This window comes from Mauremys mutica, chromosome 17 (genome assembly GCF_020497125.1).
Source record: "Mauremys mutica isolate MM-2020 ecotype Southern chromosome 17, ASM2049712v1, whole genome shotgun sequence".
Classification (NCBI taxonomy): Eukaryota; Metazoa; Chordata; order Testudines; family Geoemydidae; genus Mauremys; species Mauremys mutica.
In genome coordinates this window covers 187,426-210,399 of record NC_059088.1, presented here as the reverse complement: position 1 = coordinate 210,399, position 22,974 = coordinate 187,426, and the positions used below count along the sequence as shown (strand labels likewise).

The 22,974-nt window shown below is 46.8% G+C and overlaps 2 protein-coding genes across 2 annotated transcripts in view; both read right to left on the bottom strand.

Moving 5' to 3' along the window:
* Positions 1–2,161, bottom strand: part of LOC123351850 (adhesion G protein-coupled receptor E3-like) — a 13,168-nt gene extending 11,007 nt beyond the window's left edge. The window contains exons 1-4 of the mRNA XM_044991523.1: positions 2,150–2,161; positions 1,709–1,798; positions 1,010–1,187; positions 393–512 (exon numbers count right to left, since the gene is read on the bottom strand). Of these exons, the coding sequence (XP_044847458.1) occupies positions 393–512; positions 1,010–1,187; positions 1,709–1,798; positions 2,150–2,161 (400 nt within the window). The remainder of the gene's footprint in view (positions 1–392; positions 513–1,009; positions 1,188–1,708; positions 1,799–2,149) is intronic.
* On the bottom strand, positions 2,158–22,974 carry LOC123351849 (adhesion G protein-coupled receptor E1-like). The gene is made up of 8 exons (XM_044991522.1): positions 22,947–22,974; positions 18,498–18,548; positions 12,768–12,911; positions 9,703–9,846; positions 8,083–8,226; positions 5,998–6,141; positions 3,262–3,405; positions 2,158–2,225 (listed from the first exon to the last, which is right to left on the bottom strand). The coding sequence occupies exons 1-8, from the start codon at positions 22,972–22,974 to the stop codon at positions 2,158–2,160; spliced, it is 867 nt and encodes a 288-aa protein (XP_044847457.1).

The following is a 22,974-nucleotide window of genomic DNA, read 5'->3' as shown; positions in this document are numbered from 1 at the left end:
AATTTGTGCGAGGGCCAGAGCCCCAGCACCTCTAGGCTTGGCAGTTCAGAGCCCTGGCACCTCTGGGCTTGGCAGTTCAGAGCCCCGGCACCTCTGGGCTTGGCAGTTCAGAGCCCCGGCACCTCCAGATTTCCTGTGTCAGTTATGAAAGTAAAAATGTTGCTTGAGTCCTGGCACCTAATTGCTTGAGTCCCAGCCCCACTTTCATTACAAATTACGCACTGCACAGAGGGCTGGTGTAAAGCAACCCAGGACCCCCTGGGGAGTCTGTCAGGGCTGCTTCAAGGTCCCTCTGCAGCCCTGGAAGATCTGGCCTCAGAGCTGGAGCTGTGGAATGGGTTGGAGTGGTTGCATTCCTTCCACTGCCTGTCCAGACAACTCTCAGATGGTACCTGGTTCACTGGCACCAACCACTGTCGTGCAGTCAATGCTCATCATCTCGTTTTCAGCGTTCAGTTCGATCATCTTCCCTGCCCGACTGCAGTTATCCGTAACCCGCTGGGCCACGATGGCTGGGGGCGGAAGGACAAGTTCTTCACTGCGCTGCTTTGAAAACTACCCTCCCTTTAGCACAGAGCCTGATTCTCCTCCCACTCCCGTGGCGGCAGGGAGCAACGCTGCAGTAAAACCAGCAGAGCCGAGAGAAGAATCAGGAGCCCGGATTGTCTTTATGTCCTTTGTGCCTTGCACCTAGCACAATGGGGCCCTGCTCCATCATGACTGCGGCTTATAGGCACTACCACAATCCTGCTACTTGCTGAGATCAGAGCCCCGTTGTGCTGGGCACCATAGGCAAATGGAGCAAGAGACCGCTCCTGCCCCAAACAGCAGAAAGGAGTCGTGTCCCCATTTACATGGAAAACATAAGCACCGTGCGAGCAAGCAGGCAGGAAAGGCACCCAGCTCTCTTATGCTTTAGCCCAGCACCCTAGCACCGAGGCCACCTTTCATCGCCGAGAGCAGCTAGGGAGGCAATCAGAGCTGTACGGAGGTTTTTCCTTTTTCTTACTCATCGTCTCGGCTGTGATCGTCTGCGGCTCATTCTCGGAACTGTTCCAAGCAGCTTCCAAGGCAGCCAATTCTGCACGCTGCAGAAAGGCGGTGGCTGCCCATGCAACCTCCTCCTTGCTCCAAGTAGACTGCTGGGCAGTGGCATTGAAAAGCGAATCGAGAGAAGTGAAGACTTCCTGGGGTTTAAAAAGAAGATACCCAGGGTAAATCAGGGGCTGTCAAACAGTGGTCCACTGGTTAACAGGGAGATGGTCCCATAGATCCACCACTTATGCTCCCCATTCGCCATCATGGAACATCCCAGGACAGCTACAACTGCTTACATGATTGGGTGATGTTAGGCAGACTTTTAAGGTTCCCTACCTCTCCACGTGCTTCTTATAGTCTGGCCCTCTGCTCCGCATGGTTCCCATACTACGCAGTTACCAGCTCCCATCAAGATACTGCCTCGTTCCCTTTGCCCCACAACATTCATCACCCGCTCTTGGCTGGCAGCTGAAATTCCACTGGCTGTTGGCTCCAGTCTACTCTTCTAGAATAGAGGCAACTAAGCCTTGTTTTCAGCTGCTTTTAAAGACTCCCCCCAGGTTTATCTTTGGAAGGAAGTATCTGGAGACTGGTTGCAGAAGCTGGGGACGAACAGGAGGGACTTTGCCTTGGAGGGCAGGCACTGGCAAATACAGGTACAGCCTCTGACCTTCAGGGATTCTGATTGGTTTCCATTGCCACATGCAGATTCCAAGGTCTTTGAGGTCTCATTCAGGATGGTGCAAAATCTATTGCTTTTCTGGTTTCCCGTAGGGGAATCAGGGAAAAAGGAGTTAATGCTGTAACATTCCTATCCATGTCCAACCAACTGTTGTGGCCCTCTTAACCCACTGTATCTTTCAATCCATCCGCTCTATCTAGCTCTGGCTATTTCTCCATCCACCCATCTTCTCCATCTCCACCCTTCTCTAGGTGCCAGCTCTAGTCCATCCATCCTCCCACTCCATCTCTGTCCATCCATAATATCCAACCCAGAAGCAGAACACACACTGTCTGAGTTCACGAAACATCCATTCACATCCATTCTCTCCCTTTTTCCCTCCTGCCCTGAACACGAAGATGACCCAATTGAGAATCACTTGACACATACATGCTGGGTCATGTTGCCGCACTGGCTTTTGAAATCATCTCCTTGCAGAATCCTGGCTGGCAGCGGAAGAGGTTTTCTAGGGAAGGAAGCAGGGAGCCAACATTGGGGCCTCTCTTATAAGGATCAAATCTCTTTGTGATGGGATCAAAACATCATTACACTTTCGGGCAAAGAAATGAAACCCGGCAAAGTCCAGTCGACAGCAGAGCTGATGCTAAAGCTAAAGGGACTGGTTTATGGAGCCCAAAGGTCATGGTGTGAGTGGCCCAGCAAGGACAAGATTTCCTTCTGAGACACTCACCCATGCCTAGGGAGTCATGCAGAACTGACGGAACCAAGTCTGGCCAGATGCTGGGTGGGGAACTCAGAAGAGCTGGAATCTTGGCTCCCATTCCAGGCTCTGGAAGGGAGTGTCCACTAGTGGTCACAGACTCTTCTGCCTGCTCATACCCAAGCTTGGCTGCTTCAGCCTCATCCCTCCCCACCACTTCTCCCTGTCCCAGTGCTGTTTCTTCCTATTCCTGGCTCTTGTCCCAGTCCCAATCAGAACACCTCAGGTGTCTCATCCCAGTCCCGGTCTCCTTTCCCAGACAGTCCCACTTCCCCTGCATCTCAGCTGCTCATTCTGTTTGTCTCTCTCCTCCCCTCTTAGTTTCTAGCTGAGCCCACTGCCAGCCCCACAACGTTTCCCAGTCCCATTGGTCCCAGTTTCAGTGTCCCTCCCCAGATACTTAGTCCAATCTCATTGTTGTTCCCCCAGACCAGCTTCTTGACCCAATCTCTTTATCTGGCCAGTCCCATCTTCCCTCTGCACCCTGTTACCTGGTCAGATCTCTCTCCCCACCCTACTTCCACACCTTGGTTTCCAGTCCCAGTCCATCCTATCACTCACACCTGCTTGGTTACCCTCTATTGTTAGCATGCTAGCTCGATGGAAGCATAGACGTACCCTTAATCACTGCAGCATACTCACCAATCAGTAGAGTACACGGATAAATAACTTTTCGGGGAAGGGCAAGAGCTGGTCCCACTGACATTAGAGCAACACCCATTACTCTCGCCACATTACAGAGCTCCCACTAACCTAGCTGGGCTCCGGAGGCGATACTCACTGACACATTTCACTGTTGCATCAGTGAAGTGTTCCTCCCCAGAACTAGATGTAAACCCCTGATTGCAGGTGCAGCGGTAGCCTCCAGGGACGTTTTCACACATTGCAAAAGCAGGACAAGTAGACAAATTCTGACACCTGTCAACTGTGAAAGGAAGAAGGCATCACATCATTCAAAGATAGCAACGGATAACCCTTTGCACCTTTTGTTTGACTTCTTCAGTATGTTTCAGATTAATTCATTAATCTTGTTAATCATGCAGCGAGGGAGAAAGTGTGGACCTAACAGAGCAGGTGGTTGAGGTGGGAGAACCAAGGCAGCTGGCCACTCTTCTCAAGACATCAGGGAAAGGATCAAGAAAAGGCCTCCTTACCTCTCCCCTGAAGCCAGGAAAACAGGAGGACGTGGGAAGTGTAGCTGTGACACCCTGTAGCCCATAATCACCACTTTTATATGGCTATGATCTATTTTGTACAAAGTATGCCCTGTGAGGTATCATTTGGAAACTCATAATCTGATGAATATTCTTATCCTGTTGAAATGTGTGTAACAAACACTGCATGTGAAATTATGAGATTTTGCTTTATGACTATTACTAAAATATTTTGGAACTACTGTGTAGTACTCATAAGCAAGTTCCTCAGAGACCAGAACACACTGGCATGCCAACAACATGCTAAAGAGTCATCCCCTGGCTAATCGGAGATTCACCAACTGAGGAGTCCTCTGAAATTTACAAATCAGCTGAAAGACAGTATGGTGCTCATATATTGCCTATTCACATGACTCAGCAAGAGTATTTCCAGCACACAAGAATTGGGGTATTTAAAGGGGGACAACAACATCCATTCTCTCCCTTTTTCTCTCCTGCCCTGAACACAAAGATGACCCAATTGAGAATCACATGTCACATACGTGCTGGGTCGTGTTGCCGCACTGGCTTTTGAAATCATCTCCTTGCAGAATCTTGTCGACCTTATCGCTCTCTGGTTATAATGTCAATGAAATCCTGCCCATGAACTGAGAACTGCCTGCAGCATCTCGTGTGGTGAGAGGGATGTTGGCTTCAAATCTTATTTAGCTTGGTAACGTTTAGGAATTAACTTGAGGTTTTATCTTTTTATTTCTTTTGTAACCAATTCAAACTTTTGTGCCTTAACACTAAAAATCTCTCACTCTCTCGTTAATAAACGTGTTTTATTGTTTTATCTAAACCAGTGTGTTTGGGAAACCTCTACTGGAGATAACAAAGGCTGGGGCATAAACATTACCCTTTGTTGGAATGTCAGACTATAATCTTACAATGATCTTATAATGTCCATGGGTCTATGGAACAGTCTAAGATGCCCATTTTTGGGGACCCAATCCTGAGAGTGGGGATATATCAGTGTTGCAGAATATCTATCCATGGATGTCTGGGACAGTATTTATATAAACATCTAGGAGTAATTTTGCAGGCTAGTATCTGTACATCAGCAAACCAGAAGTGGCTCGTCTGACAGTAAAGCAGCATACAAGGAACCCCAGGTCAGGGGGTTAGGTTGCACCCTGGGGAATTTCACAGTAGGAATGAAGAATGGGAGTTGGGGGTAGGGAGGTTCTGATCCTCTGGACAGGCTACAGTGGGTTTTAGTCCAGAAAGAGAATAATCCCCCGCTAAAGTCACCATTTTGTCTTAAAATCCATCTCCACCACCAGCAGCAGCAAGAAATAATTTTGAAAGGGCCTGGTTACATAGCTGTCAGTAAAGATCTTGACTCCAGAGCTCAATGCATGGCCATCGTTGCAAGCATAAAAGTAACTCCAAAGGTCATGGTGTGAGTGGCCTGGCAAGGACAAGATTTCCTGCTGGGACACTCACCCACGCCTAGGGAGTCATGCAGAACTGACGGATCCAAGCCTGGCCAGGTGCTGGGTGGGGAGTCAGAAGAGCTGGAATCTTGACTCCCATTTCAGGCTCTGGAGGGGAGTGTCCACTAGTGGGCACAGACTCTTCTGTCTGCTCATACCCAAGCTTGGTTCCTTCAGCCTTATACCCACACACACAACTTGTCCCTGTCCCAGTGCACTTTCTTCCCACCCCTGGCTCCTGTCCCCGTCCCAATCACAACGCCTCACGTGTCTCATTCCACTCCCAGTCTCCTTTCCCAGACAGTCCCAGTCTACCCCTGCACCAAATTCTCCCCTCCCAGTTCTGGTCTCCTTTCCCAGTCAGTCCCAGTTTCCCTGCATCCCAGCTCCTCATTCCATTTGTCTCTCTCCTCCCCTCTTCGTTTCCAGTGTACCCACTGCCACCCTGCCCCACAATATTCTCCAGTTCCACTGAGTCCCAGGCCCAGTGTCCCTCCCAGGTACTTAGTCCAATCTCACTGTTTTTCCCCCAGACCAGCTCCTTGACCCACTCTCTTTATCTGGCCAGTGCCATCTTCCCCCTGCATCCTGTTGCCTGGTCAGATCTGTCTCCCCATCCTACTTCCACACACTGGTTTTCAGGCCCAGATCCATCCCACCACTCGCACCTGCTTGGTTACCCTCTATTGTTAGCATGCTAGCTCGATGGAGGTGTAGACGTACCCTTAATCACTGCAGCATGCTCATCAGTCAGTGGAGTACACCGATACATAACTTTCTGGCAAGTTCAAAAGCTGATCCCAATGGCATTACAGCAACCTCCATTACTCTCGCCCCACTACAGAGCTCCCACTCACTTAGCAGTGCTCCGGAGGTGATACTCACCAACGCACTTCACTGTTGGATCAGTGAAGGTTTGCTCCCCAGAACTAGATGCAAACCCGCGTTTGCAGGTGCAGTGGTAGCCCCCAGGAACATTTTCACAGGTTGCAGAAGCAGGACAAGTAGATAAATTCTGACATCTGTCGACTGTGAAAGCAAGAAGGTACTATGTGGGTTAAAGAGAGCAACAGATAACCCTTTGCACCTTTTGTTTGATTTCTTCAATGTGGTTCACATTCATTCATTAACCTGGTTAACAATGCAGTGAGGGAGAAAGCCTGGACCTAAAAGAGCAGGTGGCTGAGGTGTGGGAACCAAGGCAGCCGGACACTCTTCTCGAGACATCAGGCAAAGAAACATGAAAAGGCCTCCATCCCCCTCCTCTGAAGCCAGGGAAACAGGAGGATGTGGGAAGGGTAGCTGGGACACCCTGCACCCCATATTCACCACTTTTATACGGCTATGATCTATTTTGTACAAAGTATGCCTTGTGAGGTGTCATTTGGAAACTCATAATCTGATGAATATTATTATCTTCTTGAAATCTGTGTAACAAATACTGTATGTGAAATTATGAGATTTTGCTGTATTATTATTACTAAAATATTTTGTAACTACTGTGTAGTACTCATAAGCCAGTTCCTCAGAGACAAGAAGACACTGGCATACCAGCCACATGCTAAAGAGTCCTCCCCTGGTTAATCGGAGACTTATCAACTGGGAAGTTGTAAACAGGAAATGTACAAATCACTGAAAGACAATTTGGCATTCACATACTGCCTACCCACAGGACCCACCAATGGTATTTCCAGCACCCAAGCACTGAGGTGTAAGAAGGGGGACAAGAATGCTTTTACCCACCTCTCCTGTCTACCTTATCTCTCTTTACTTATAACATCAATGAATCCTTGAAAAACACTGAACTAAGAGGAGTGGTCCCAGAATGAAAGGAAATCCAGCCTGTGAACTGTGAACTCCCTGCAGTATCTGGTATGGTGAGAGGGATGTTGGCTTCAAATCTTATTTAGCTTGGTCATGTTTATAAATTATCTTGAGTTTTTATCTTATTTCATTTGCAACCAATTCTGACTTTTGTGCCTTACCACAAAAAATCTCTCACTGTCTCCTTAATAAACATGTTTTATAGTATGGCAAGGCACCTTCTTGGTCTCCCCAGCCTCCGCTGCGGTTAGCCCTGGCGAGACAGGCTTGGGTAATATGGTCTCCCTTGGGGCACAGGGGAAGTCCATTCCTTCTCCTTTTTAGCTTATTTTTCTCCCTTGTGGGAGAGACTACTGCCTCTCCTCCTGGTGAGGCTCGCTGTCTTGCTGCTCCTCACCTACTGGCAGCAGGGCTCCTTCTCTCTCTTCTCTCCTCCCCTCCTTCCCCCCCAGGGGAGGGTTTAAAAACGTCTCAGGCAGCCCTTACTTGGAATCAGCTGATCCTAATTAACCTCAGGTAGCTCCCTCTCAGCTGATTCTAATTGATACTTTGGTAACCCCTTCTCAGCTGAACCTGACTGACCTGTAGTTACCCCGCAGTTGATAGGGAGGAGGGCCTTTTAACCCTCTGGGACTGATTTCTACCTCTCCCTTGCAGCTGTCTGTCCTGAGTTTATCACAATAGTTTTATCTAAACCAGTGTGTTTTGGAATCCTCTACTTAAGATAACAAAGGCTGGGGCATAAACATTACCCTTTGTTGGAATGTGAGACTATCTATGTTCTTATAATGCAAGGGGTCTACTGACTAGTATAAGACGCACAATACTGGGGTGCCAAGGGTGAGAGTGGGGATATGCGGGTGTCACAATGTATCTATCCATGGATGGCTGGGACAGTTTGCAGTCCCAGTTGCATCCCACCACTCGCACCTGTTTGGTTACCTCTATTGTTAGCATGCTAGCACAATGGAAATGTAGACGTACCCTTAATCACTGCAGCATGCTCACCAGTCAGTGCAGTACAGAGATACATAACTTTTCTGGAAACTGCAAGACCTGGTCCCAATGGCATTAAAGCAACCTCCATTACTCTCGCCCTACTACGAGCTCCCGCTCACTTAGCAGTGCTCCGGAGCTGATACTCACCAACGCACTTCACTGTTGGATCAGTGAAGTTTTGCTCCCCAGAAGTAGATGCAAACCCACGTTTGCAGGTGCAGTGGAAGCCCCCAGGAACATTTTCACATTTTGCAAAAGCAGGACAAGTAGATGAATCCTGACATCGGTCGACTGTGAAAGCAAGAAGGTACCATGTCACTGAAAGAGAGCAACGGAAAACCCTTTGCACCTTTAGTTTAACCCTCTGTTGGAATGTTGGACTATCTATGATCTTATAATGTCCAGGGGTCTACTGAGCAGGATAAGATGCACATTTCTGGGGAGCCAAGGCTGGGAGTGGGGATATGTGGGTGTCGCGGTGTATCTATCCAGGGATGGCTGGCACAGCATTCATGTAAACAAATGGACGTGATTTTGCAGACTGGTATCTGTGCATGAGCAGGCCAGGAGTGGCTGGTCTGACAGTGAAGCAGTGTAAAAGGAACCCCAGGTTGGGGGGCTAAGGGGAAAAAGCAGATCAGGTTTCACCCTGGGGAATTTCACAGAAAGATTGAAGGATGGGAGTTGGGGGTAGGGAGGTTCTGATCCTGTGAACAGGCTACAGTGAGTTTTAGTCCAGAAAGAGACTAAACCCTCACTAGGGTCACCATTTTATCTTAAAATCCATTTCCACCACGAGCAGCAGCAAGAAATCATTTTGAAAGGGCCTGGTTATGTACTGTCAGTAAAGATCTTGACTCCAGAGCTCAATGCATGGCCATCGTTGCAAGCATAAAAGTAACTCCAAAGGTCATGGTGTGAGTGGCCTGGCAAGGGCAAGATTTCCTGCTGGGACACTCACCCACGCCTAGGGAGCCATGCAGAACTGACGGAACCAAGCCTGGCGAGGCGCTGGGTGGGGAGTCAGAAGAACTGGAATCTTGGCTCCCATTCCAGGCTCTGGAGGGGAGAGTCCACTAGTGGGCACAGATTCTTCTGCCTGCTCATACTCAATCTCGGCCCCTTCAGCCACATCCCCCCCTGCACATGTCCCTGTCTAAGTGCTGTCTCTTCCCATCCCTGGATATTGTCCCAATCGGACCTCCTCAGGTGTATCATCCCAGTCCTGGTCTCCTTTCCCAGACAGTCCCAGTTCTCTTGCATACCAGCTCCTCATTCCATTTGTCTCTCTACTCCCCTCTTCGTTTCTAGCTGTGCCCACTGCCAGCCCCCCAAAATGTCCCTGTCCCACTGACTCCCAGTTTCAGGGTCCCTGCCCAGATACTTAGTCCAATCTCATTGTTGTTCCCTCAGACCAGCTCCTTGACCCACTCTCTTTATCTGGCCAGTGCCATCTTCCCTCTGCATCCTGTTGCCTGGACGGATCTCTCTCCTCACCCTACTTCCACACACTGGTTTCCTTTCCCAGTTCCATCCCACCATTCGCACCTGCTTGGCTATCTTCTATTGTTAGCATGCTAGCTCGATGGGAAGTGTAGACGTACCCTTAATCACCGCAGCATGCTCGCCAGTCAGTGGAGTACACTGATACATATCTTTTCGGGCAAGTGCAAGAGCTGGTCCCAATGGTATTAGAGCAATGTACATTACACTCGCCCCATTACAGAGCTCCCGCTCACTTAGCTGGGCTTCGGCGCTGATACTCACCGACGCATTTCACTGTTGCATCAGTGAAGTATTTCTTCCCAGAACTAGATGCAAACCCCTGATTGCAGGTGCAGTGGTAGCCTCCAGGGACGTTTTCACACGTTGCAAAAGCAGGACAAGTAGACAAATTCCGACAGTTGTCAACTGTGAAAGGAAGAAGGAACCACGTCATTCAAAGAGAGCAACAGATAACCCTTTGCACCTTTTGTTTGACTTCTTTAGTATGGTTCAGATTAATTCATTAACCTTGTTAATCATGCAGGAAGGGAGAAAGTGTAGGCCTAACAGAGCAGGTGGCTGAGGTAGGAGGACCAAGGCAGCTGGCCACTCTTCTCGAGACATCAGGCAAAGGATCAAGAAAAGGCCTCCATCCCTCTCCCCTGAAGCCAAGGAAACAGAAGGATGTGGGAAGGGTAGCTGTGACATCCTGTAGCCCATATTCACCACTTTTATGTGGCTTTGATCTATTTTGTACAAAGTATGCCCTGTGAGGTATCATTTGGAAACTCATAAGCTGATGAATATTATCACCTTCTTGAAATGTGTGTAACAGACATGCATGTGAAAATATGAGATTTTGCACAATGATTATTGCTGAAGTATAAGCAGCAAAGAATCCTGTGGCACCTTATAGACTAACAGACGTTTTGCAGCATGAGCTTTCGTGGGTGAATACCCACTTCTTTGGATGCAAGTAGTGGAAATTTCCAGGGGCAGGTTTATATATGCAAGCAAGAAGCAAGCTAGAGATAACGAGGTTAGTTCAATCAGGGAGGATGAGGCCCTGTTCTAGCAGTTGAGTGAAAACCAAGGGAGGAGAAACTGGTTCTGTAGTTGGCAAGCCATTCACAGTCTTTGTTTAATCCTGAGCTGATGGTGTCAAATTTGCAGATGACCTGGAGATCAGCAGTTTCTCTTTGAAGTCTGGTCCTGAAGTTTTTTTGCTGCAGGATGGCCACCTTAAGATCTGCTATTGTGTGGCCAGGGAGGTTGAAGTGTTCTCCTACAGGTTTTTGTATATTGCCATTCCTAATATCTGATTACTGAAGTATGTTGTAATTCCTGGGTAGTCCTCATAAGGAATTTCCTCAGAGACAAGAACACACTGGCATGCAATCAACATGACAAAGAGTTATCCCCTGTTTAATGGGAGATTCACCAACTGGGTAGTTCTCAACCGGAAATTTACAAATCAGCTGAAAGACAGTTTGGTGCTCACATACTGCCCAACCACAGGACCCAGCAAAGGCATTTCCATCACACAAGGATTGGGGTGTAAGAAGGGGGGAAACAATGCCTGTAACCACTTCACCTGTCTACCTTATCTCTTTCTCTTCTTATAACATCAATGAATCCTTAAAAAACAGGGAAGTAACGGGAGTGGTCCCAGAATGAAAGGAAATCCAGCCTGTGAACTGAGAACTGCCTGCAGCATCTGGTGTGGTGAGAGGGATGTTGGCTTCAATTTTTGTTTAGCTTGGTCATCTTTAGGAATTAGGTTGAGGTTTTAGCTTTTTATTTCTTTTCTAACCAAATCTAACTTTTGTGCCTTACATCTCTCATTAGTAAACATGTTTTATTGTTTTATCTAAACGAGTGTATTTGGAAACCTCTACTTAAGATAACAAAGGCTGGGGCGTAAACATTACCCTTTGTTGGAATGTCAGACTATCTATGATCTTATAATGTCCAGGGGTCTACTGAGCAGTATAAGATGCACGTTTCTGGGGAGCCAAGGCTGGGAGTGGGGATACGTGGGAGTCGCAGCGTAGCTATCCATGGATGGCTGGGACAGCATTCATGTAAACATCTGGGAGTGATTTTCCAGGCTAGTATCTGCGCATGAGCAGGCCAGGAGTGGCTGGTCTGACAGTAAAGCAACGTAAAAGGAACCCCAGGTTGGGGGATTAAGAGTACACAGAAGTTCAGGTTTCACCCTGGGGAATTTCACTGTAAGACTGAAGGATGGGATTTGGGGGTAGAGATGTTTTGATCCTGTGAACAGGCTACAGTGAATTGTAGTTCAGAAACAGACTAACCCCCCACTAGGGTCACTATTTTGTCTTAAAATCCATGTCCACATCCAGCAGCAACAAGAAATCATTTTGAAGGGGTCTGGTTACGTAGCTGTCAATAAAGATCTTGATTTCGGAGCTCAATGCATGGCCATCGTTGCAAGCATAAAAGTAACTCCAAAGTTCATGGTGTTAATGGCCTGGCAAGGGCAAGATTTCCTGCTGGGACACTCACCCACGCCTTGGGAGTCGTGCAGAACTGACGGAACCAAACCTGGCCATGCGCTGGGTGGGGAGTCAGAAGAGCTGGAATCTTGGATCCCATTCCAGGCTGTGGAGGGGAGAGTCCACTAGTGGGCACAGACTCTTCTGCCTGCTCATACCCAAGCTCGGCTCCTTCAGCCTTATCCCCCCCAAACACAACTTGTCCCTGTCCCAGTGCAGTTTCTTCCCATCCCTGGCTCTTGTCCCCGTCCCAATCGGAACGCCTCATGTATCTCATTCCAGTCCTGGTCTCCTTTCCCAGCCACTCCCAGTTCCTCTGCATCCCAGTTCCTCGTTCCATTTGTCTCTCTCCTCCCTGCTTAGTTTCTAGCTGCACCCACTGCCAGTCCCACAACATTCCCCAGTCCCACTGAGTTCCAGCCCCAGTGTCCTTCCCAGGTACTTAGTCCAATATCATTGTTGTTCCCTCAGACCAGCTCCTTGACCCACTCTCTTTATCCAGCCAGTCCCATCTTCTCCCTGCACTCTCTTGCCTGGACGGATCTGTCTCCCCACAATACTTCCACACGCCAGTTTCCAGTCCCAGTCTCATCCCACCACTCGCACCTGCTTGGCTACCCTCTATTGTTAGCATGCTAGCTCAATGGAAGTATAGATGTACCCTTAATCACTGCAGCATGCTCACCAGTCAGTGGAGTACACTGATACATAACTTTTCCGGAAACTGCAAGAGCTGGTCCCAGTGGCATTACAACAATCTCCATTACTCTCGCACATTACACAGCTCCCGCTCACTTGTAGTAGTGCTCCGGAGCTGATACTCACCGACGCACTTCACTGTTGGATCAGTGAAGTTTTGCTCCCCAGAAGTAGATGCAAACCCACGTTTGCAGGTGCAGTGGTAGCCCCCAGGAACATTTTCACATTTTGCAAAAGCAGGGCAAGTAGATGAATCCTGACATCGGTCAACTGTGAAAGCAAGAAGGAACTATGTGGTTTAAAGAGAGCAACAGATAACCCTTTGCACCTTTTGTTTGACTTCTTCTATGTGGTTCACATTCATGCATTAACCTTGTTAACAATGCAGCGAGGGAGAAAGTGTGGACCTAACAGAGCAGGTGGCTGAGGTGTGAGGACCAAGGCAGCAGGCCACTCTTCTCAAGACATCAGGCAAAGGAACAAGAAAAGGCCTCCATCCCTCTCACCTGAAGCCAAGGAAATAGGAGGACGTGGGAAGGGTTGCTGTGACACCCTGTAGCCCATATTCACCACTTTTATATGGCTTTGATCTATTTTGTACAAAGTATTCCCTGTTAGGGAAACGCATAATCTGGTGAATATAATTATCTTCTTGAAATGTGTGTAACAAATACTGCATGTGAAATTATGAGATTTTGCTGTATGATTATTACTAAAATATTTTGGAACTACTGTGTAGTACTCATTAGCCAGTCCCTAAGAGACAAGAACTGGCATTCCTGCAACACAGAAAAGAGTCATCCCCTGGTTAATCGGAGGTTCACCAACTGGGGAGTTCTAAACAGGAAATGTACAAAACAGCTGAAAGACAGTTTGGCGCTCACATACTGCCTACCCACGGGACCCATCAAGGGTATTTCCAGCACCCAAGGATTGGGGTGTAAGAAGGGGGACAAAAATGCCTGTACCCACCTCTCCTGTCTGTCTTATCTCTCTTTGCTTATAACATCAGTGAATCCTTGAAAAACACTGAACTAAGAGGAGTGGTCCCAGAATAAAAGGAAATCCAGCCTGTGAACTGAGACCTGCCTGCAGCATCTGGTGTGGTGAGACGGATGTTGGCTTCAAATCTTATTTACCCAAGTTTCGCTCCTTCAGCCTTATCCCTCCCCACCACTTCTCCCTGTCCCAGTGCTGTCTCTTCCCATCCCTGGCTCTTGTCCCCATCCCAATCAGAACGCCTCAGGGGTCTCATCCCGGACTGGGTCTCTTTTCTCAGCCAGTCCCACTTCCCCTGCATCTCGGCTCCTCATTCCATTTGTCTCTCTCCTCCCCTCTTAGTTTCTAGCTGTGACATCTGCCAGCCCCACAACACTTCCCAGTTCCACTGAGTCCCAGTTTCAGGGGCCCTCCCCAGATATTTAGTCCAATCTCATTGTTGTTCCCTCAGACCAGCTCCTTGACCCACTCTCTTTATCTAGCCAGTCCCATCTTCCCCCTGCATCCTGTTGCCTGGTCAGATCTGTCTCCCCACCCTACTTCCAAACACAGGTTTCCAGGCCCAGTTCCATCCCACCAGTCGCACCTGCTTGGTTACTCTATATTGTTAGCATGCTAGCTCGATGGAAGTGTAGACGTACCCTTAATCACGGCAGCATGCTCACCAGTCAGTGGAGTACTCTAATAAATAACTTTTTGGGCAAGTGCAAGAGCTGGGCCCAATGGCATTAGAGCAACCTACATTACAGTTGCTCCATTACAGTGCTCTCGCTCACTTAGCTGGGTTCCAGAGCCGATACTTACCAACACACTTTACTGCAGGATCAGTGAAGTGTTCCTCCCCAGAACTAGATGCAAACCCCTGATTGCAGGTGCACTGGTAGCCTCCGGGGATGTTTTCACAGGTTGCAAAAGGAGGACAAGTAGACAAAGTCCGACACTTGTCAACTATGAAAGAAAGAAGGAACCATGTCATTCAAAGAGAGCAACGGATAAGTCTTTGCATGTTTTGGTTGACTACTTCACTATGGTTCAGATTAATTCATTAACCTTGTTAATCATGCAAGAAGGGAGAAAGTGTTTTCCTAAAAGAGCAAGTGGATGAGGTGAGAGGACCAAGGCAGCTGCCCATTCTTCTCGAGATATCAGGGAAAGGATCAAGAAAAGCCCTCCATCCCCCTCCCCTGAATACAGGAAAACAGGAGGATGTGGGAGGATAGCTGGGACAGCCTGTATTCCATATACAAAACTTTTATATGGTTATGATCTATTTTGTACAAAGTATGCCCTGTGAGGTATCATTTGGATACTCATAATCTGATGAATATTATTATCTTCTTGAAATGTGTGTAACAAACACTGCATGTGAAATTATGAGATTTTGCTGTATGATTCTTACCGAAATATCTTGTAATTCCTTGGTAGTACTCATAAGCAAGTTCCTCAGAAACAAGAACACTCTCGCATGCAAGCAACCTGCTAAAGAGTCATCCCATTTAATAGGAGATTCACCAACTGGGGAGTTCTCAACATGAAAAGTACCAATCAGCGGAAAAACAGTTTGGTGCTCACATACTTTCTATCCAGATGACCCAGCAACGGTATTTCCAGCACACAATAATTGAAGTATAATAATAGGGACAAAAATGCCTGTAACCACCTCTCTTGTCTACCTTATCTCTCTCTGCTTATAACATCAATGATTCCTTGAAAAACACTGAACTAAGAGGAGTGGTCTCAGAATGAAAGGAAATCCAGCCTGTGATCCGAGAACTTCCTGCAGCATCGGGTGCGGTGAGAGGGATGTTTGCTTCAAATCTTATTTAGCTTGGGAATGTTTAGGAATTAACTTGAGGTTTTATCTTTTTATTTCTTTTGTAACCAATTCAAACGGTGCCTTACCACTAAAAATCTCTCACTCTCTCATTAATAAACGTGTTTTATTGTTTTATCTAAACGAGTGTATTTGGAAACCTCTACTTAAGATAACAAAGGCTGGGGCGTAAACATTACCCTTTGTTGGAATGTCGGACTATCTATGATCTTATAATGTCCAGGGGTCTACTGAGCAGTATAAGATGCACGTTTCTGGGGAGCCAAGGCTGGGAGTGGGGATACGTGGGAGTCGCAGCGTAGCTATCCATGGATGGCTGGGACAGCATTCATGTAAACATCTGGGAGTGATTTTCCAGGCTAGTATCTGCGCATGAGCAGGCCAGGAGTGGCTGGTCTGACAGTAAAGCAATGTAAAAGGAACCCCAGGTTGGGGGATTAAGAGTACACAGAAGTTCAGGTTTCACCCTGGGGAATTTCACTGTAAGACTGAAGGATGGGATTTGGGGGTAGGGAGGTTTTGGTCCTGTGAACAGGCTACAGTGAATTGTAGTTCAGAAACAGCCTAAACCCCCGTTAGGGTCAGCAATTTGTCTTAAAGTCCATGTCCACGTCCAGCAGCAACAATAGATAATTTTGAAGGGATCTGGTTACGTTGCTGTCAATAAAGATCTTGACTGCGGAGCTCAATGCATGGCCATCGTTGCAAGCATAAAAGTAACTCCAAAGGTCATGGTGTGAGTGGCCTGGCAAGGACAAGATTTCCTGCTGGGACACTCGCTCACACCTAGGGAGTCATGCAGAACTGACGGAACCAAGCCTGGCCAGTTGCTGGGTGGGGACTCAGAAGAGCTGGAAATGGCTCCAATTCCAGGCTCTGGAGGGGAGTGTCCACTAGTGGTCACAGACTCTTCTGTGTGCTCATAAACAAGCTTGGCTCCTTCAGCCTTATCCCTCCCCACCACGTCTCCATGTTCCAGTGCTGTCTCTTCCCATCCCTGACTCTTATCCCCATCCCAATCTGAACGCCTCAGGTGTCTCATTCCAGTCCGGGTCTCCTTTTCCAACCAGTCCCAGTTCCCCTGCACCTAATCCTCCCCTGCCCGTCCCAGTCTCTTCTTCCAGTCAGTGCCAGCTCCCCTGCATACCAGCTCCTCATTCCATTTGTCTCTCTCCTCCCCGCTTAGTTTCCAGCTGTGCCCACTGCCACCCTGCCCCACAACATTCCCCAGTCCCACAGAGTCCCAGTCCCAATGTCCCTCCCAGGTATTTAATCCAATCTCATTGTTGTTCCCCTAGACCAGCTCCTTGACCCACTCTCTTTATCCAGACAGTCCCTTCTTCTCCCTGCTTCCTGTTGTCTGGATAGATCTGTCTCCCCACCCTACTCCAACACATTGGTTTCCAGGCCCAGTTCCATCCCACCACTCACCACTGCTTGGCTACCCTCTATTGTTAGCATGCTAGCTCGATGGAAGTGTAAACATACCCTTAATCACTGCAGCATGCTCACCAGTCAGTGGAGTACACTGATACATAACTTTTCTGGAAACTGCAAGAGCTGGTCCCAATGGCATTACAGCAACCTCCATTACTCTTGCACATTACACAGCTCCCGCTCACTTAGCAGTGCTCCGGAGCTGATACTCACCAACACACTTCACTGTTGGATCAGTGAAGTTTTGCTCCCCAGAAGTAGATACAAACCTGCTTTTGCAGGTGCAGTGGTAGCCCCCAGGAACATTTTCACATTTTGCAAAAGCAGGGCAAGTAGATGAATCCTGACATCTGTCAACTGTGAAAGCAAGAAGGAACTATGTGGTTTAAAGAGATCAACAGATAACCCTTTGCACCTTTTGTTTGACTTCTTCTATGTGGTTCACATTCATGCATTAACCTTGTTAATGCAGCGAGGGAGAAAGTGTGGACCTAACAGAGCAGGTGGCTGAGTTCGGAGGACCAAGGCAGCTGGCCACTCTTCTTGAGACATCAGAGAAAGGATCAAAAAAAGGCCTCCATCCCTCTCCCCTGAAGCCAGGGAAACAGGAGGATGTGGGAAGGGTAGCTATGACTCCCTGTAGCCCATATTCACCACTTTTATATGGCTATGATCTATTTTGTACAAAGTATTCCCTGTGAGGTATCATTTGACACGCATTATCTGATGAATATTATTATCTTCTTGAAATGTGTGTAACAAACACTGCATGAGAAATTATGAGTTTTTGCTGCATGATTATTATTAAAATATTTTGTAACTACTGTACTCATAAGCCAGTTCCTCAGAGATAAGGACACACTGGCATGCCAGCAACACGGAAAAGAGTCATCCCCTGGTTAATTGGAGATTCACCAACTGGGAAGTTCTAAACTGGAAATGTACAAATCAGCTGAAAGACTGTTTGGCACTCACATACTGCCTACCCACGGGACCCAGCCAGGGTATTTCCAGCACCCAAGGATTGGGGTGTAAGAAGGGGGATAAAAAATGCCTGTACCCACCTCTCTTGTCTAACTTATCTCTCTCTGCTTATAACATCAATGAATCCTTGAAAAACACTGAACTAAGGGGAGTGATCCCAGAATAAAAGGAAATCCAGCCTCTGTACTGAGAACTTCCAGCAGCATCTGGTGTGGTAAGAAGGATGTTGGCTTCAAATCTTATTTAGCTTGGGAACATTTAGGAATTAGCTTGAGGTTTTATCTTTTTATTTCATTTGTAACCAATTCTGACTTTTGAGACTTACCACTTAAAAGCTCTCTCTCTCTCATTAATAAACATGTTTTATTGTTTTATTTAAACCATTTTATTTCATTGAAGTGTTTGGGAAACCTCTACTGAGATAACAATGGCTGGGACATTAACATTACCCTTTTTTGGATAGTCGGACTATCTACGAACTTATACTGCCCAAGGGTCTACTGAGCAGTATAAGACGCACATTTCAGGGAATCCAAGGCTGAAAGGACACACTGGGGTTCAGATCTGGAGCAGTTTGTCCATGTTTCTAGGCATCAACTTACCATCGCTGGTGAAACATTGAGTCACCGTGAAGCAGACGAGACAGCAAAAGCCTGAAAGAGGAGAAACAACCAAGAATGCTCTTACCGCACTGGGTTTTAGTGCTGTTACCCTGTATGAGGCTGTGTGGCCTAGTGGATAGAGCAGTAGGCTGGGAGATCAAGGTGTCATTCCTGGCTCAGTCACTGACCTGCAAGTTGACCTTGAACAAGTCCTTACCCCTTCTCAGTTTCCCCTAGGTCCATCTTTTCTATTTAAACTGTAAATTCAAGGTAAGCATTGTGTCCATACAGCACCTAGCAGAGAAGGCCCTGATACCGGTGGAGACCCCCAAGCACATCTGGAATATAGTCTATAGATAATAAAAGCAATTTGGGGGGATTTTCAGAGGGCCAAACCCTCCTCGTGGGGAGGATGGGGACCTGTAAACTAGTAGGATTGGAAGGATTCAATTTTTATTGGTAGATGTTGGTAAACGTCAATTTCGCCATACACACCCAAACCCGTGAAAAAATATTTCCATCAATAACTATTGAAATTGACCGATAGGAAAAATAAGAAAAATGCTGCTTGAGAACTTATTACAGTTTGATTTCAGGATATTTACTTTATATATTGTGATTTTATATTGACAATTTCTGTTTTAACAATTACAAGGTCTACTGTCATTAAACAAATATTGTCTGACTTCCCCGATGGCCTGACCCCTCCATAGTTTCCCATACCCAAGAAAAGTTTAATTGAAAAAAAAATCAAGTTGTGCTCAGCCTACAAATCAGTGTGGCTCTATTGACTTCAGCAGAGCTACAGCAACTGATGAGCTGGCCTCAGTCGTTAAACCCAAAGGGAGTTTTGTCTGAGTAAACACTGAGTGAGGACAATCAGGGTTTGTCTCGTTCCCACATCTACACTGTAAGAGTGTAACTCACTTCTCCTATTAGCCAATGTCCCCACTGGACATTTATCAAATCATCTCAGAACACCACTTCCTTGTAACCTGCTGCCGCAGTTCTACTGTGTATCAACTGACCCTCTGCTACCTTCATTGACAGTTGAGCCTCAGATACATGCTTTGGATGCCACCATCAGAAGCCCAGCTGCTCAGCAAAAAAACCCTCTGGAGCTGGGAATGCAGGAGGCATTCTCAGAAGTTTACTTCTGTTCCCTGCACTGTAGCAGCTCCAGAGAATGGCTATTTGATATTTCCTCTCCCACACTCAGCTGGAACTAAGAAATGCAGAGGCACATGGTAAAGATAAAGGGACTAAACCTTTTTGGATCAAAAACATTTTCAGCTTATTTTACCCACAATGGATTCAGCAGTTTACAGTAGAACAATGGGTCATGCCAGGCACAGTAGAAGCAGAGGAGCTCACAACCCTTAGCCGTGTGCTCTTCCCAACTCTCACCCCTTTGTGTTTGCGACCCAGCACTTTGCATCCCATTACACGGGGCACTTTCCCTTGTGGATTTAAGATGGCTGGATATTAGAGGAAGGAGGTTCTGGAACAGTTTTCCAATAGGGCTAGTGGTGGCAAATAGCCCACCTATCAGAAGATGGAATTCACCCCATTCATAAAATTTTGTTATATGATGGGACTGTGAACAACAGCAGGGGCCTGGACTCAATGACCCAGATGGTCCCATGTCCTAAGGAAGTTTTACTAACTAAATCCTCCATTTGTTATATGGCTTCTCTGAGTTGCATCATGAGTGAGGACAGTGGTTCTCAAACTTGTCAGACTACTGCAGCCCTTTCAGGAGCCTGATTTGTCTTGCATATCCCTAAGTTCACCTCGCTTAAAAACTACTTGCTTACAAAATCAGACATAAAAATACAAAAGTGTCATAGCACTAGAGTGACCAGATGTCCTGATTTTATAGGGACAGTCCTGATTTTGGGTTTTTTTTTTCTTATAGAGGCTCCTATTACCCCCCATCCCCATCCCAATTTTTCACATTTGCTGTCTGGTCACCCTACATAGCACGCTGTTACTGAAAAATTTCTGACTTTCTCATTGTTATGATATCATTATAAAATAAATCAATTGGAAAATAAATACTGTACTTACATTAGGGAATAGTACATAGAGCAGTATAAACAAGTCATTGTCCGTAGGAAATTTTAGTTTGTACTGACTGCGCTAGTGCTTTTTATCTCGCTTGTGGTAAAACTAGGCAAATATCTAGAGTTGATGTACCCCCTGGAAGACCTGTGTGTACCCCCAGGGGCAAGGCTCTCCAAGCACGCCCACAACTCAGTCTGCTTGTGTCCTCTTATCCTGTCCTCCCACCCCACCGCTTCTCTTTACCCTCCTTCTCTCTAGCTAATGATGATCAACATAAAAGATCCCTACGCCTGTTAAGGTCAATCGGACTCCAAAGGGGGCTCCTTGCAGAATCAGAGCCAAAAAGAGCATAATCGCTTCGGGGTGGGAATTGTCTTTTGTTATTTAACTTTACAGCACTTAGCACAATGGGGTTCTAATCTGCCAGGTGCGGCTGTAAGAACATCAGTAACATATTGATTCACAAGCCATAAGAAAGAATTCATAATCAACATGGAACAATAAATAGCAAAGGACTCAGTATGATAGGTAGCATGTGGACTTGCTTATTAGCCAGTAATGACTAATAATAAATGTACACCAGGCCTAGCCACCAGTGTATTCATAGATTTAGAGGCCAGAAGAGATCACTGATCATCTACTTACCTCCTGCATAACACAGGCCAGAGAGCTTCCCTGAATTAATTCCTGCTTTGAGTCCAACAGCTGTGGCTGAGCTAGAACCCAGTTTAGAAAAACATCCTGCGATGGAGAATCCACCGCAACCCTTGGCAAGTTGTTCGAATGGTTAAAGACCATGACTGTTAAAAAAAACCTGGACATTTGTCCAGTCTGAAGTTGTCTAGCTTCAACTTCCAGCAATGGGGTCTTCTTAAGCCTTTGTCAGCTAGATTGAAGAGCCCTCTATTATCAACTTGCTGTTCCCCAGGAAGGTTTTTCTAGACTGTGATCAGGTCACCCCTTAACCTGCTCTTTGATAAGCTACTGGGGTCTCTCACTGTATGGCACGTTTTTTAGTCCTCTAACCATTCTCGTAGCTCTTCTCTGAACCGTTTCCTTTTATCGACATCCTCCTTGAACTGTGGGCACCAGGACTGGACACAGGATTCCAGCTGCTATTGCACCAGGACCAAATACAGAGATAAAATAACCTCTCTGCTCCTACTCGATATCCTCCTGTTTATACATCGAATGATCACATCAGCCCCTGTTGACTATGGGATTGCCCTGGGAGCTCGTGTTTTTAAGCTCATTATCCACCATGACTTCAAGTCTTCTTCAGAGTCACTGATTCCCAGGAGAGAGTCCCCCACCTGTAAATACATCCTAGACCTAACATTTGGCCATACTGAGGCACAGAGTGTTGATTGCATCTAGCTCACCTAACGATCCAGCTCACTCTGTATCAGTAATCTGTCCTCTTCTTTATTTACTGCTCCCCCAATCTGCGGGTCTTCTACAAACTGCTGAACATGAGCACCCAGTGTGACACTGTGGCTGAAAGAGCTAATGCAATCCAGGGATGCATGAACAGGGGAATCTCGAGTAGGAGCAGAGAGATTATTTGACATGGGTATCTGGCATTGGTGAACTGGAATTCTGTGTCCAGTCCCAGTGCCTGCAGTTCAAAAAGGGTGGAGATAAATGGGAGAGGGGTCAAAAAGAGCCAGCAGAATTAGAGGATTGGGGCACACGTGTAGGTGAAATATTCAAAGAGCTCGATCTATTTGGCTTAACGAATAGAAAGTTAAGGGGTGACTTGATTACTGTTTATAAGCATGTACACAAATATTTAATATTGGGCTTTCTAATCTAGCAGAGAAAGGTGTAACACAATCCAAGGGCAGGAAGTTGAAACTAGACAAATTCAGCCTGGAAAGAAGGCGTACATTTTTGACAGTGAGGGTAATTAACCATTAGAACAATTTACCAAGGGTCATGGTAGATTTCCCATCCCTGACGATTTTAAAATCAAGATTGGACGTGTTTCTAAGAGATCGGCCCTAGGAATAATTTTGGGGGTAGGTCTCTGGTCTATGTAGACAGGAGGTCAGACGAGATGCTCACACTAGTCCTGTCTGACCTTGGAATCGGTGGTTTATTAATTTTCTGACTGATGATTTTATGTTTTCTTCCAGATCATTGATAAAACGGGTGTCCATTTCCAGAGACACAGATCTGGGCTGAATGCCCATCAGTGAAGGGCCCTACACAGATCCCAACACAATTATTATGGCAGCAGCCGGTCAGGGACCCTTGTGCTAGGAGCTGTACAAACAGAGAACAAAGACAGGTTTCCTTCCCCAAGGAGCTTAAGCTAAGTTGTTGGTTTTTTGCCAACCCCCCCCCCAAAAAAATTAATCCAATTCTTTTCAAACTTACCCAGAAGGTGGGAGATGAGCTGCTTCAT